Raw genomic sequence first — 16,836 nt, 5'->3', positions numbered from 1 at the left:
AGGAGTTATCTAACAATCTACCGATGACCCTCATTAAGTAGCGCGCCAATTCGTAGGGGATTAGGGATAATAAATAAGTGCAATCAAATCATGTAACTTAACATTGAGCTAGAAACTGCTAGATATGTCTATGCAAGCAAGTTTGGCGTTTAAGGTGACAACCCACACCACACAGGGTCAGTCGTTCGGAAATCCGACATTACGACATGTTGCGGTGTTGATACTGATACACGTTGCCAACAGAAAACATGGTGTAGCACAGTCTATCAAGCCCTGGTGGACGTGATGGTCTCACTAAGCTAGGCACGAGACAGCAAACCCCTCGAATCCGAGTTAGATGATGATTTGGTGGTTAGTCAGTCTTTTTGGCAAAATGTGTTTCAGCATCAGCAGGTTCCACGAAACCTTCAACCTATCTGCATATGTATACATATCGCTAGAGACACATCCGCTAGTCAGAAGCGTTCACATCACAAAACGGGCATACCACGCAATTACGGGAGGTTGTACACTAGCAGGTGTGTTAGGCAACGTCAAACCCAAACAAAGGGTGCATAAATGCTGCACCGAAACGTCAAACAGGCAAAGTAGTAATCAAACAAACCCCTAACAAAACGGTTGTGTTGTATACGTTGTCAAGAATGACCTACCTTTCGCTATCGTTGGTGTCACGCTGGTCCCGCTCGAGCCCGGACCGATCATGCGGATGTGCGTGTGGATGCACCGGATCTGCACTCTCGTAAATACCCTCCTCGTCCTGGTGCAGGTGCGTGTGGGACGAATGGTGCGACGAATGTCCGGCGTGTGACGAATGGCCGTGCGCGTGCCCATGGTGCGTATGGTGCGTGAACGAGTGCGGCGAATGCGGCGAATGAGACTGATGGCCCTGGTGACGTATGCTGGCCGGATGCCGATAACGTCCCGTACCGGATCCGGTGCCGCTGCCACCGCCTGCGCCCACCATACCAACGCCACCACTACCGGTGCTGCCGGCCCCACCGTACGAGAAGCGTCCCTCGTCATCGGACCGTGGTGGTCGACACCGGCTACTATACGGAGGCAGTATAGTGGCAGTTTTTTGTACCTGAGCTAGTTGTTGATTCGAGCTGCGTGTGGAACGTGTATGAGGAGGTGATGGAGTTCGTATAAGAGAATTAGTATTACGGTTGACTGTATATTGGTCTTTTCGCTGTATAAATAGGAAATTTAGGCAGGAGTTATAATTTCTATAAGATAGAACTCAAGATCATCACGCTATGGATCCTCAAGAACTAAAAAGTCACTACAGAAGCGTTCGCAGTGGAAGAGCTTTAATAGACAATTCCTGTGCTTTAGTGGATTATCTCCGAGAGTTTAAATTATGATGGTAGAAACTCCAAATCTACATCTGCCGCTGGAGCTGCTGATGCTACTACCCGTAATATCAACATGCGATACTTACCCATGAGAAGATTCGCTACAGGCAGCTGAACTATCTACCCTATAGTGCCGGTCGGCCTCAGTCTCGGACATGCGTATATCTTCGGAACCGCTCGGGCTCATGTGTCGCGACGAATGGTGCTCCAGCTGGCGGATCAGATCCTCCAGGTTGCGGATGCGCAGCGGCCCGACCGATGGCGTATCGTCCTCATCGCCCAGCAAGCCCTGTTGCACTTGCTGCACCTGATGTTGCTGTTGCACCTGCTGCTGTTGCTGCTGTTGCTGCTGGCGGTGATGATGGAGCAGTGTGGCCGTCTGGCCGGCGTCGCTCAGCACGTGCGGTTGCGGTTCGCACACATTCTCCCGGCTGCCGGTGCGCGAGCTTACACTGCGCTTGTACTCGCGTTCCTGCGGATGTACGCTGGCCGCACTCAGTTGTGTCCCGGTCACGCATTCTGCGAGCGTCTTCCGGAGCAACTCCTCGCTGATGCTGCCGGACGGTGTGTTGGCGCTGCTGCGCTGGGCCTGTGCAGCGGAACGTAACGCTTCGAGAATGTCCTCGTGGTAACCGTTCAGGCTTTTCATCGTCCGCTCGACGTCCGAGACGGTGCCGAGGACGCCTCCGACACCTGGACCACCGAGGACGCCCCCGCCACCAATCATGCCGCCCCCACCGCCGCCGATACCGCCGCCGCCGAGGACGCCTCCGATGCTGCCGGGACCGCCCAAACCACCGACACCGCCAACACCGCCGCCCACGCCACCGCCGACGCCCACGCCGCCGCCGCCTCCGACGACCACCTGGCCACCTGATGAAGGAATAGTGGATTCTTGCTGAGCAATCAATTCGAGATTATCGGACTGCGCGTCCTCGTTCGCCGCGGCATGCCACTTGTCTTTGGTACCGTCGCCCAGCACCAGCCCGAGACCGTGCTTCTTCAGGATGCCCTTCTCCGGCATCTGCTTGTTCAACAGACTGTTTGGTGGCAGATCGATGAACGAGACCGTCTCTTCCTCGCCTGCCAAACGCACCACATGCCACGGCCACCGTGTAGACCACCGCAGCCGATGATGGGAGGATGGTGGGGAGGGAGCGGGGAGCATTGTATGGGTGTGTATGGACGTGTTAGTGTACGCGGGAGATAGGTCGATCGAACATCGATTACAAAAAAATGGAATTAATATGTTTGTGTGTTGGTTTACACATACGGACATACATTTGCATCACCGCAGTATGGCAAATACGTCAAGAAATGACGTTGGTAGTGGTGGTGTTGGTGGTGACGGTGTTTTGTTGGAGGGATGTGGTGAAGGTAGTAGGAGACAGTGGCGCATTTTCGTGGGGAGCGCGGCCGGGATGAGCGGTGTAGAGTTGTTTGATTATTAGTTTAATTTAATGCCATTGTTTCATTGCATTTTTGGTTTGTTTTTTTTTTTGGTTTTTGTTTGTTTGTTTGTCGATTAATAACCAACCCCATACGACAACGGAGAAGGTCAGATGAAGAAAGGGTGGGTGTGTGGGGCAGCCGACGACCAAGTGAAAGTGAAGCCGGACATACGCCCCGGTACGCGCGGTACGGTTCAGTATATTCGGCAGCAAGAAAGAAAGAAAGAAAACACCGGGCATGGCGATACGAGTTTCAAAAAGAGGGTCGCTGATGAGCTTAAAGTAGTGGCTTGTAGTGGTAGATGATGAGTGGTGACATGATGAGCGATAAACTGCGATACACAGAATATGGAGTGTGAGTGAATGATCGGTGATCGGTGAATATGAGCGAGTGTGTGTACGTGTGTTGTGTTCGGTTTAGTGCCGCTTCTTATACACTATTAACGGAGTCTGCTTTTGAACGTTTTGATGTGGTTTTTCAAATCATTGAAGCCGTTTCCTGTGCGCGCAGAGTATTCGGCAAAGTATTTTTGAGCGCAAGAATGTATGCAATTAAAATTCTTTATACGGAAGGACACTAAGGGACTGTAATGAGGCAATACGCCTGAAGTTATGCAATTCGTGTTACACGATTAATTTTCGTTTGGTAAAAGACTCCTGAGTCGTCCATTTTATTGCACAATGTTGTTTCCGTGGGGTCAGCATCTACACATTTAAAGCAATGAGGACTTTGCCAACTCCTGCACTTAATTAAGAGTTATTACATTGCCCTTCAGTGAAATAAACTGTTTTACACAAGTATTAAAATGTCGTTAAAATTTTTGACCACATTAAAACCTCATCATGCGAAGTGTGTTGCATTTTTGCATACTGTTAAGCGTTTATCGAAAATTGTTGTATAAATATACTCAGGAGGATGCCATTGCGAGTCTTTTACCACAGAAAATGCATTCCCGACATCTGGAAATTAAGTTTGGCGCGCCATTTTATGATTTCGGCTCTTATTTCGAATGAACAGTGCAATGAGAATGGGGTTTTTCTTTCTTTACGTTCTTATGCTACGCCTCTAGTATGAATTGTCTCCTTTTCTTCTTCTACGTACGTATGGAGCAGACTTTGCGTTTTCATATACAAGCTGTTTTTTTTTATTATATAACTTACCGGAATGAGTAGGGTCGTCTTCACTGACAGATCCGGTCATCCTGCGGATGGCTTTGTGATCTCTGTCGAACCGTTTCCCAGACCAGTTGTGAGTAACGAAAAGGTACCATATTGTTCGCGGGCCGCGTATAGCGAAGATCGTCCATCGTCGGATGCAGTGACCATAAATGTAGAGAAAAAAACGGAAAAACAAAACCAAAACCAGTAAAAGAAGAAAAAATCATACGAGTTAAGTGTAAAGTAAATTAAAAAAAAACATAATTAGAAATTTTATGTTTATTGAAATACAAAAATAATTTATAAATGAGGAGAACACATAAGAATAATAGAAAACCATAATAGATATAAAGACGTACAAGATAAAGAGAAAGAGAAAAAAGAAGAAGAGCAAAAACGAGAAAACGAGAAAAGAAAAGAAGAGCGATGGGAAGAGCAGAACGAAAACCTTATTAGTTCGCAACCTCTGCAGTGTTAGCATTTCGATTGAACGTTACGCTCTACATAAAATTTGGGGGAAAAAAGTAAGGGAAGAATAATATAGGGCACTTTAAATATAGGGTGCTTTTTTTAAGTATTCGGAATGCTTCAGATGGATATTTTTTGTGTTGCAATATGAATAAATATCGTTAATATGTGCTAGAGAAAGATAGAGAGAAAGAGAGAAAGATAAATTGGTGAAAGAAATATAGGACAGGTACAAAAAGAAAGAAAAACCGAAGAAAAGGAGAAATAGAGAGAATAAAAGAAATAGAGATAGAAATAGAGAGAGAAGGATGACAAAAAACGGATGAAAACAAGTAAAAGGAATGAAGAAAAAGAAACAAGAAACAAGATACTGTAGGAAACAACTTCCTGTGGAGCAAACTCTCTCGAACTGTTCGAATCCATTTTCAATGGACTCCAACGGATCTCACTGGTAGAAAACTTGGTTGCACGAAACAAAAAGAAAAAGAAAACTATACCATTTACGCTAAAGAGTCGAAAGCAAACCGAAAAAGAACAAAAAAAGAACAAAGTGGTAACAAGTCTTTCTCAAACAGGAAACCAAAACCGTTTACGGTATGAAAGGCATATAGGGCAACGCTAGCAAAATTGCAAATTTCAACTCGTAATCTCTAGCATAAATTGGAAAAAGGCAAAAAAAAGAACCAACAAAACCAGTAACGTGGAATAGGTGTTGGAAGGACCAGTCATATGCAGATTTCAAACGAACGGTTGTTACCATACCATATGCGGACGAAAAATCAACAACAACAACAACAAAAAGAAGAAGGGAAGAGAAAACTCAACAAAACAAGCGCACATACAACAAACAAATATAGGAGATGCTTATTCGTGCGCATCGAACGGGTGGTGTTTCGGATAAATATACAATTTGCTACAATGGGTGGAACTCCTAGGGTATATAAATTGCTCACGGAGTAGTTCGTTTTTTTTTCGTTGGTTTCTCTCTAGTCTATCGGTATTGCGACTAGAGAAGAGTAAAAGCTGCGCTACGCAATGCAAAACAAAGCTGCCATTCTCGTTCAATAAGGGTTTCCGGATGCGTATAACAGAATCATTCTAAACGGTAAAGCTTAACATGATGCGGGCAAAACCGTTTTGCTATCTATATATTTTTCTGTTGATTATCATAATCGGCCTTCATTCGGTTTTCATTCGCTGTTAGTAAACATGCATTAAAGCGAGCTAGTCTAGTCATCAACTTTCGATTTTCTATGCGAATTAGAGTATAATAAAGAAGAAAAAAGGAACCAAAAACGCTAGGAGCATAAATTAAACTATGCAAAACCATAAACAAAATTTAATCAACAGAGAAAACCCAACATAATCGCAAATAAGATATTGAAGCTATTGAAAAAATATAAATAAACGAAAAACACACAAAAAACAAGAAAAAATGGAATCGAGTAAGACTAGAAAATAAAATGATCCATAAACTGTTAGAAGTGTTATAAAAAATGAATCAAGATTATAGGGTTCTTCACTCTATAGAGTGTCAAGTGTTTCCATGTTTCAACAAATTTTTGTTTAACAAATAATCTAAGCATCTATCTCGTCTACGATATGTTCGTCTACGGTTGCTAAATCTCGAAACGCTTGTTGTTTTAAACACGGAGACAATTGTGTTGTAATCTGAGAAACCCTGTAAAAGTAATAAAAAAGTAAAAAGCTTTTACTAGTTCTAAATAAAAGAAAAGCAAAATCGGGAACTAATTGTATCATTCAAAAAACCGTGCACAGATGCACTCTATCAGGAAAAATCAAAACTATCCTAGTAACAAAAACGCAAACATACATTGTACTTCATTCGCAGAACATGAGCTAACGTAAACAAAACTGACTTTAGTTGCAGTAAGTGTATTTGATGCACTCAACCTAACGCAAGTTTACCATAAGAAAGGTATTAAAAGCTTGCAGACTAAGTAAGCGAAACAACTTGCGCGCAAATCGTTCGGAACAGCACTCGTTTCTAAACAAGAAAAAATTGAATAATAGAAGAAAAAACGTTGCTGGAAAACATGGCAAATAGAGAGGAAAAGGGGGTGGGGGGGGGGGGGGGGTGGCGGAACCGGCAGAAGCTTATGTATCAATTAAAAAACAAACGCACAATATGCACACAAACACACTAAAAACCAGGAAGAGGACAATAGAAACGCGTAACGCTCGCCGTTTTTTTTTTGTTTGTTTAATATAATTTTTTAATTGTGTTATATAGGCTTATCAAAACAGCATAGTACAGCATCAAACAGAGTGGGTGGCATGGTTGTGTTTTTCATGGACCGGAGTTTAAAACAAACCAGTAAACTGAAACAGAACTTAAAACGAACATAAACAACAGAAAAGCTAACCAAGAGAAACGTAAACCTCCACTCTAAGAATGGTCTACTAGGAACAGAAATGTGGCGATTATTATGGTTGCCATTTTGTCGCTCAAGCACTCCTAGCGAGTGACAGGGACGAACAAGGCAACGTTCGGTTCATTACTGTGTTTAGGGTTACAGTTCTGGTTCAATGTATGTATAGATTGTGCGTGCGTGAGTTCCGATTTTGATTCGATTCATTATTTCTCCATTTATTATGTGTCGGCGTATGCCAGTTGGTGTTCTGATCTAGATGAACTTTTGGGTTGTAGTTGTTTGTTGTTGTTTTCAAATAGATGGGTGAATAAGCATGGAACACATGATACAGGCTAGAGTTTGGCAAAATAGACGAGATGGTGACAAGTTTATCGAGCTCGGGGAGGGTCGCATATAACTAAGCAACATGAAATGGGGGTTTTCTGGTTAAGATTTCGTCGATATTGCAACTATTATACAGATGTTATACTCTGCCGAATATGTGCTTTAACTCGATGAATTGTGTCTGGTTTAGCACGTAACAGCAAAGGACGAGTAATTAAAAAAATGAAACTCTGAAACCGTTCTGAACTGTTAACTCCATCAGCTGTATACTTGAGACCAATCAAATCTAGTGTTTCAGTAAAAGACTTATGATGCTTGGAAAACATCATTTACCGACCAAATTGTAAACTGTTATACAATACACCTTTATACAGCATATGTCCATCAATGTCTCGGTTGTTACATAACAGCACGACATCGACAACAAATAGCAAATACAAAACATTATATTGGTTGAAAAATTGATTTCTTGTTCCATTTTCATTGATGTTGTCAGATTAAGTATACTGTTATACACTGTAAAAATGACAAAATTGGTCACCGAAATCAGTGTTTAACGCTGTATAACGCTTGAAACAGCCAACGTGTCGTAATACTAAGTGTAGTGCTTATGCGAAACAACATGTTTTTCGCATTTAAAATTTGTTATACGCCCAAGGATTAACACACCTGTCGCTAACACCAATCAACCTTCCATGACCACAAACTTGTTAGGCGCTTTTTCCAGTTGCTCAACAGAAATCCTCACCATAAAGCGTCGGTCATGACTTGTGGCGCAAACCACCCGAGGAAGCTCTCCCTGTAGTAAAAGCCCGGAAACCCGGACGCCTAAACGCGCGTGGTGTGTGCGGTTGACGTTGAAATGAAGCTGCGCACCAATGACACGGGCCACGGGTGTAGTGGTGTGGGTGAAGTAAGGTAAGTAGTACCCAAGAAAGCAACCAAGTATAATCAAAAAGGTAAACTATTCGCAGGCAAAGCAAAAGAAGGAAAAGGAGTAAGAAGAAGTAGAAGAAGAAGAAAAGTGAAGGAAACGAAGAGAAAAAAGAAAACACCACACACACAAGCACGCAGAGGGAACGAAAAAACAGCAACTGGGCTAGAGGAACCGGTGTGTGCAAGGTCTATGACGGAAAACCAACCGCCACCGCCGTCGTGTACTGCTGCTGAATGCAACACTTGCATACATACAGCCACACATACATTGAGGTGAGGAAAAAGATTGGAGAGGGAGAGAGAAATATAGAGAGGGCGAGAGAGCAAGCGTAAGTTTCATTGTCTCGGTACAAGTGATTTTATGCCTTCCTTCTTTCTCCACACGGAATGTGAGCGTGTGTGTCTATCCCCTATCCTCCTTAAAAAGGATATCTCCTCCCAACCCTCCGTTCTCGGACCTCCCAACCCTCCCTCTCGCATCAACCATCTCTTTTGTGATGCGCAAAACAAAAGGGTGTAAGAGTTGTTCGTCTTGTACTTCTTCTGTTCTTTGGGATGTCCTTGGATGATTGAAAAGCGAAGGAAAGTGGTTAGCTGCAAGTGGGTTTCTAGAGCGAACACACCTGGAGGAGGAAGGACCCAATTGCACCGGCACACACATACGCACTCACATACACGAGATGCACAAATGGAGTGCAAACGAGTACTCTAGGGCCTGGGTAACGAAGGGCACAGTTGGTAGTATATGCAGAGTACGCATAGAGCCACGTAACTGTTATACGAGCAAAAGGGTGTGAATGTATGTGTGTATGTGTGTGTTTTAGTAGCACATGGTGGTGTATTTGAACACAGGATACAGCACTACTATTTTAAGCGATAATTCTTGTCGCCCTCGCGAAATAAGGCATAAACTTGAAGTTGGCGTAGTCACAAAGTAGAAGTTATCACAGAGTTAACGCGTAACGCTGAAGATTGCTCAACCCGGATGTGCGCGGGTCCATTTTGTTTCGATGACCAGTAAAAGCTCCCAAAAAATCCTTAACCCCCATACGCGTACAGTGGACACCCTCCACAACACACACTTACCTGAACTGGGTGGTTTGATTGCCGAACATCATCTTGTTCGAGCCCTCCAGCGAAACGTCGTCCTGCGAGTGATGGTTTGCCGCTGTGGCGCCCCCAACGTACTTCGCCATCGGTTTCTTCACGTACGGTGGGTCATACTTAAGGCGCGTCGTTTTCTTTCTGCGCTCGGTGTCAGTGCACATACGGGGGTGGGGGGAATTGTTTTATTTTTTAAGTATTTTTTAGATTTGTTTTTTTTTGTTGCCACGATCCAAATATAGTTGTTGTTGCAAGGTTGTTTTTTCGATTGATTGAACATTCAAAGATGAAACACCGATGGGAAATAGAAAGGGAAGAGTTTGACGGGTACGATGAGAAGGTAGAAAGGGGATTGATCGATTTAGCCGCAGGTTATACGATCGCAATGCCGACGGACGAATGATTGGTGCGCGCGGCGATGTTTTTGTTATGCGATGATTTTGTTTTTTTTTGCGATGTGGGTGAAATGTTGATGAACGAAACAGATTGTGTTGAGCATGGTGTAGTGGTGTTGTGTGGCGTGTTGTTCAAGCATCGGAGTGAAGTTGTATGATCGAAAATGTATAACAGATCAATGCATTTTATCCGTGTCAAGTGATTTTGTTTAAAAGTTGCCCAGAAGTGTCAACATGACAGTTTGAATTGTCAAGCAAGTGTAGAGGTTCGTTTACATGTGTGATTGTTTTGTTTTCATTGTGTGGTATGATAAAGTTTCATTCCCAACGATTCCACACATACCACACGCAAACACACACACGCACATACATATATAAATGTAGTGAAGGTGATGGTTGTGTGTCCGTGGAACAATACATCGCCCGACAAATCATACGATGTGTATGCGAAACAGAGCAAGGTAGATGAAGAGAGAAAGAGAGAGAGAAAAAGAGAGAGAGAGAGAGAGGGTTGGTGAGAAAAAGAGAAGAAGCACAAAATCACAGATCAGTTTGGCACTTGTCACTGTTTGACACGTAAAACGTTTGCGAATGTTGATTACATCTAATGAAGTTATATATGAGTAGGATATATTGCGATACAAAAAGGTTCAATTTCAAGATGGAGGATGAAGGAAGGAAAACAAAGGGATTCGATACGTAGTGAGATAGGTATAGAAAGAGAGCGAGATAGAGAGAGATAGAGAAAGAGGTGGGAAAATGGTTTGGCTCTTGGCATATTATAGAAGTCGGTACGGTAGGTAAGCACGGTACGTAAAATGATGGTAAGGCGAAAGGAAGTTATGCAAGGACACATAGAAATGAACATACATTAGCTAGATATTGAATGATGAAAATCGAGTAAACGTAAATATGAAAGCGGAACAGAAAAACAAGAGCATATATTAATACTGCTTGGCAACTAGTACACACAGGAATGAATGAAAGTGGACAAAAAGAGCAATTACCGATCAATTTCGTACGGGGGAGGATTTTGATAATTTGATAAGGCAAATAAGCAAAGCTTGCTGTGTTGATTTTTTCTTTATTGGACATTTTCGAGGTTTAATTACTCTTTTATGTGTGAAAATGATGAAACAAAACGGGATGAGACATGTTAAACGAATTGCACATTGGCAAAGGGGCAATGATTAGTATGCTACTTGATGTAGGTGAAAAAGGTTTGCTTTTTGGTTTTGTTTTTGTCCAATCAAGGGAAGTATGCTTTCTAGGGTGGAGCGTATGAACGATTCCAATGAGAGCCTTCAAATTTCTTATTTTTTGGTAGTGGAATAAGTTTAATCGGGTTTAAAAGTTTCAATTTGCGCCATTCAAGTTAATTTCTCTTACAAAAACGAAAAAAAAAATGCCAACAAACCATAAGAAATTAAAAAAAAAAGATATAAAAAGAAAATTGAAGAAGAATGTAGAGAAAAAAAAGTAAACAAATGAAAACAGTCAGAAACTACATGCACTCTAATGCTTTTGTAAAACACACTCTCGCACTCACTCGCAAACACACACACATATATTCACACACACACTCGCACACCTAGAAAGCCAGATATACCGGCGTGCAGCATTCAACTACTAGCGATTACACACATGCAGGACATAAACGCAAACTCTTTCAAGTGGAAGAATTTGAAAGGAAGAAAAGTTAGTAAATCAGTAACATACATGCCATCTGTAGTTGTAACGAACAAAGACTAGGGGATAAGAAAAGTCCTACAAACAAGACACAGTAACACGTTGTTTACAAAGAAAGATTATGGATTATGTAACGCGTCAAGATTTGACAAGAGTGAGAGAGAGAGAGAGAGAAAGAAGAAATGCAAAACGTTGCTGCTATTAAAGCGAGCTATTTGATCGAGACAAGACAGGAAAAAAAACGGCGAGCGAGAGAGAAAAGGATGCAGCTAGATAGAACGGCTCCAAAACGGTTCGGTATTAGTGTCGGGAAAACGTCAGCAATTGGCAAAGTGGGTCTGATAAAATTAAAATCAACATGCACGTGTGTGGATGTGGGCGTTAGGAGTGAGGCCAGTCGGTGTGAGCCTCACCAGTAAGTGCGAATTGGCTCACATCTGCTTGGAAAGGTTAATTGGGTTTGGAACGTGGAATTTTGAAACCAGCAGCAGCAGTAGCAGCAGCCGCCAGTCGGCAGGTATGTTGTTTGCCATCCATGTCAGAAGGTCGGTGATGGAGATGAAGTTAGACATAACTTGCGGTATATGATAATAACGTTCGTCCAAGGGAGCGAGAGAGAGATAGAGAGGCGTTAACGTTTCCCTACAGTGCTAGTCCTTTGGTCTAACGGATCAAGGAGCGTGCGACGATTCGGTCAATTTTCACTTAATTTGCTCAAAGTTCAAGGGCAAGGATTAAGAAGCATTACACATCTTTTGATCCATCCGAGCACCCGGGTGTTATGCCTTACTAATTCGGCCAAGTATTTTGACATTGGCAACAATTAATCAATTGCTAACAAATTCTGAGAGTAACTTGAACTTCAACTTACAATTAAAGCTTATAATTAATTATAGTGTAATAATTGCGTTTGATAAAGGAACTTTAGAGCCTGATTCATGTGTCGCACGCTCGTAGAGTTCAAGGTTAACAGCAGGTGCAAACGTACATAAGAAGAATTGTGACAGTACGTACATCTTTATCTTGTTCTGTAATTGTGCTCGATAGTTGCTTAAATAATTTATTTGTGACAAAAATTAGAACAACCAAATCCCACATCAGAGGAAGGACAAATTGTGAAGAAAAAGACTTATTTAAAACATACAGCACAATATCCAAAAACTATTTGATAAAAATTGTCTTTTAGTCGTTTAGGACAAAAAAACAAAACATAGCGCCTGAAAGTATGCAAAACTGCCGTAGTCTCCAATTTTCACCTTTTTTGTCACTTGAGTATGGCAAAAACTTCCAAGAATTGCATACCTTTAGGCGTTGTATGCCTCAAATTCGCAGTAAGGGTGAATGAAGCAAAGTTTGTTGCTGTGCAATTAGAGTTTGAAAACGTGAACGAAATGTAACTAAAAATTAAAGTTTTCTTAAAAAGTTGAAGCATTCACACACGCACACATGTCCAAATCCCTAAGTCTGTTGGTAGTATTCAAGAAATGTCGTACTGGAGGTGTTGTTCACGGTAGGGGAGTAGTTGATTTTTTTCCAGAGAAAAGGCAATATTTTGCCAACCAAATGTCACAAACAAGTCTTTTGATAGGTTCTACATTCGGGGTGGGACAAAAACTAGTAAACAGCGTGTGTTCGGTGTTCGGTACGAAAGCGGTGGAAGCAAAGCAAAGAGGAAGGCAGGATGATCTTTGTAGGTTTGTGGTTAGTTTTCAGAGTAGAGTGTTTATTTTAAATAGTTTTGTTATAGAAAGAAACGAAATGAAATTCACTAAAAGAGCCGTTGGCTCGTATCATGCAAACTAGGGATACTTTTTGTAACTTTAATAGTTTCCGCACGGCTCGGTCGAGTATGAAGTAGCAGCTGTTAGCTTTGAGAGTAACGTCTCATGGCCACAGTACAGTCGGCAGAATTGTGTTTTATCATTATTATTATTATTATTAGTATTAGTTTGGTACAAGCTTATGAAAAGAATAGGTTTTCAAGAGTGGTAATGCGTTTTTTTATTTGGTATGAGAGTGATTGAGAGAGAGAGAGACAGAGAGACAGAGAGAGAGAGATGTATAAAGAGATTGTTTAGATTGGGATCTATGATGACCTGTGCCAGAGTTTTTATGATATGTTTTGCCGTTTCTTTTTATTTGTATAAATCTTTATTCTCTTAGCTCTTTTGATATTGTCAGCGCGTATTACCAAAGTCATAGGAACATAAACAAGAGTGTTAATAATTTTTTTCTTTACAACGGTTATATAACCTCGATTTCGCTTTATGTAAAAAAAACTATACTTTTACGAGTTTATCTGTTTTTTTTTGTATAATTGCTGAATGATTGCTCATATGTTTGACAGCAACTAGCTTCTAGCTGAAGTCATCATAGACCCCGATGGTGGGGTTTGCTTGTTTTGTTTGGAATGGAGTAGTGTTTGTATCTTTTAGCGAAACAGTTACTGTAGAGATAGTCAAGAAGAGCGATAGTAGTAGCAGTAGTGGCAGCAATAGTAGTAGTAGAAGTAGTAGTAGTAGTATTAGTGGCAGTAGTTAGTAGTAGTTGTTATGGAAATGTGGTTAGATGTTAAAGGTATTGAAATTGGAAACAATTTGACTTGTTTAAGGAGCCAGGAGACAAAGAGTAGTTATTGATAGTGGTAAAAGTGAGAGTACGCGACAACAGAGTAAACGGGGGTAGAGGTAGTTGTTGACAGTAAGTTAGTTCTAGTGTGTGTATGTTTTTGTTGTTGGTTTTGGTTCAGTAAATTTTGTAGAGAGTTAGTAGTAGTAGTAGTAGTAGTAGTAATGGTAGTAGTAGTAGTAGTAGTATTAGCAGCAGTAGTTAACACTAGTAGTATAGCAATATTTGGTTTTCGTGATAAAAATGAAAGAAAACGAATCAACAAAACGGAAAAAAGTCACTAACCTTAGGCACAAGGAGAAGTTATTATGTACTACAACTGACCTGTAGCACAAAGCCATCAGAGCAAACGTTATAAAAACACCCCCAACAACCGACATTAAAACACCGACTAGAAACACTGTGTTTGAGCCGTGGTAGTTGGCTGTTGGCAGTGCCGAAGATCCAGTTATCGAGTATCGAGTCAGGTTGCGTTGTTGGTGGTAGTGACGGGTCAGTAGAAATGGATCGGCAGGTAAAGGTAGACGCCGTTTGGCCACCACACCGTACGGATGTTTTCGTTGCGTGCGACGTTTATCATTCCGCGTTCCGCGTGTGTTTATGCGAGGTTTTTGTTTCGTGTGTTTATGTTGTGTTTACGAAGTATCGCGAAGTTAGTAGTTGGAGGTTTTGTTTACAATATGGTGTACGCGTGTGATGTTTTTTGGTGTGATGATGTAAAGTTCGAAGCAGTATCAAGAAGGTAAGGATCGTTACACACGCACCGCATGTACAAAGCGCACAAAGCGCGAACGCACACACACACATACACATATATAAATGTTGCAAGAAAGCGAGATTGATCAACACCCGAACACAAAGCGTGTAGTGCAGTTAAGAAGATGTCGTAAGTACATCAGCAAACATGGACACGGAGATCGCATGAGATATTGTGTTGTGTTTTGTTTTTGCAAGTGTTTGTCCAATTGCGGCCCGCCATGACAGCATCCGTGGCCCAGTTGGCAGATCGGTCCGATGGGGTTTTGGAGTTAGTATGGGCGGCACACAGAGACCAGTGTCCGACAAATGACAGCCGTACAACACAGTGTTACAGTCGTAGGACAAATTCCATGAACAAATTTCGTTGCGCATTATTATCGTGTGTGCGTGTGGTTTTGTTTTTGTATTTTGTGTGTGTGTGTGTGTTGGTTAGAACCATTTCACATCCGTCGTACATGCGCGTGTGTATAATCATACATGGTTTATTGATTTGATTTTTGGTTTTGGGGTTTTTTTTCGTGTCGCGTTTTCGTTTCGGTTCGTTTTCGAGACAAAGAAAGAAAAGAAGAGAGAAGAGAACAGTTTTTAGTAATGCTCATATCTAGAATTTGCTAATTTTGTTGTTTTTTTGGGTGGATATTTGATTGTTTGGTTTGTTTTGTTGAAATTGTTTGATATACTAAAGTAAAATCGAACAAATGAAAGAATGGTAAGCAAATGACGCTATGCAAAAATAAATAAATAAAAAACCGCATATTTGTTTGTACAGAGTTCGATCTGGTCAGAGTATGTGGGGTTGAGCTAGTGTTTCGTTTACTGGTGTTAATTTGACACTGCTGCTGAACTGAGTACTGAGCTAAACGGTTGCCTTCTTTATGATTTTGCTGCTGCTGTCCGAGTAGTAGATCTCTGAGTATAGTCTTGATAGGCCTCGCAATCCTAAACAGTGAATGTGGGGGTAAAAAACGGTGACGCAACAGAAGCAACAACACAGTCTATGCGAAGAATTTAGAATGTATACGTACAGGGAAGTCAACAATGTCAAATGACTACACGGATGGCGTGTCTGCCGTAGTGTCCCCAAACATCAAGGCATCATCAAAGCATCAAGAATACACGGTGACAGTTAAATTTTGCCACACTGTCAGCTATGCCTGCAATCGTAACTGAGTAACCGTGAGGGAAGTTTTCGTGATAGTGGGAGGAAAGCTTAAAGACGACCAACAGCAGACTATTCGAGGAACTGTATCCCTCTCTAAAATTGTATCTCTCAGGGACACTATTATCGTTACGCTGTCTCGAGAAGCATTGTGTTGTTTTCCGTGTTCCGTTTTATGACAATGGTAATCTTCAGTATTTGGGGGGTTCCCTTCTTTATTCTTATCCCATGCCCATTAACCAAGGTGGAGAAGGTAAACGCGAGTAAACACCATATACGCTGGTGCGTGCCTATCTGTGCCTGCCGTTTCGAAATGTTCTACCCAAAAACTGATCAGGAACCCGACCCAAGAGAAAGAGAGGAGAGTGGAAACAACTTTGAAGACTGTATTGAATTGAAGTTGCTCAAGATATTGGAAAAAGTTGTGGGTTTAAAGTTTAAGTTAACACAAACAAAAAACATTCATATACCATCAGTGGATCACTGGATACCGGGCAGAATCAAATCAGATTGCGCAAAACATAGATACAAGAATTAGATTGCAGATGTTTTCCCGTCCGATAAATATGTATCAGCCCGATAGATAGTCTCCACAGTTTCACTTAGCTTTCTGCCCTTGAGCAGTTGGAACAAGACATTTGCAGGAATTTCCAATATTCCACCGGTTTCGGAGGAAATGAGTCTCGTGTCGAGAGTGTTTCGCTAGCCACCTGGAATATCGGAGCAAATATTCGCTGCACTTCGAACGCAAAACCTTGCAGTGCTTGTAGCGATTGATCTATCTTCTCCCTGCCCAGATTGATGCTAAAGGCAAAAGAATCAATCACGTATGTTAGCTTGCAGCAGTTTCGCCATCTAATGACATTGATGTATATGCGCCGGCATGTCCCACCTTCATAACCTTGTGATTCTAGCTATCCGTTCAAACCAAACCCGAACGTTCCCGTGTCTTGGATAGCAACACCAGGCTGTCCAGCTGCACATTTTTGGTAGCTTTTTCTCCGAAGCCTCAGG

General features: G+C 41.9%; 2 protein-coding genes across 26 annotated transcripts in view; one reads left to right on the top strand and one right to left on the bottom strand.

Moving 5' to 3' along the window:
* Positions 1–16,836, bottom strand: part of LOC118502505 (disintegrin and metalloproteinase domain-containing protein unc-71) — a 100,212-nt gene that overhangs the window by 13,926 nt on the left and 69,450 nt on the right. For 10 of the 24 annotated variants that reach the window (XM_036034748.1, XM_036034816.1, XM_036034776.1 and 7 more), the window contains 5 exons: positions 14,190–14,328; positions 9,175–9,333; positions 3,968–4,050; positions 1,442–2,438; positions 651–1,106 (listed from right to left, as the gene is read on the bottom strand). In XM_036034748.1, the coding sequence (XP_035890641.1) occupies positions 651–1,106; positions 1,442–2,438; positions 3,968–4,050; positions 9,175–9,333; positions 14,190–14,328 (1,834 nt within the window). The remainder of the gene's footprint in view (positions 1–650; positions 1,107–1,441; positions 2,439–3,967; positions 4,051–9,174; positions 9,334–14,189; positions 14,329–16,836) is intronic. The other 14 variants (XM_036034785.1, XM_036034854.1, XM_036034800.1 and 11 more) reach the window with 11 other exon arrangements.
* LOC118502616 (prolyl 4-hydroxylase subunit alpha-1-like) overlaps positions 14,399–16,836 on the top strand; it is an 87,144-nt gene continuing 84,706 nt past the window's right edge. The window contains exon 1 of one of the 2 annotated variants that reach the window (XM_036035020.1): positions 14,399–14,646. The gene's annotated coding sequence lies outside the window, so the exon portion shown is untranslated. The remainder of the gene's footprint in view (positions 14,647–16,836) is intronic. The other variant, XM_036035010.1, reaches the window with a different exon arrangement.

Source organism: Anopheles stephensi, chromosome X (assembly GCF_013141755.1).
Source record: "Anopheles stephensi strain Indian chromosome X, UCI_ANSTEP_V1.0, whole genome shotgun sequence".
Taxonomy (NCBI): Eukaryota; Metazoa; Arthropoda; class Insecta; order Diptera; family Culicidae; genus Anopheles; species Anopheles stephensi.
This window is presented reverse-complemented; position numbering and strand designations above follow the sequence as displayed.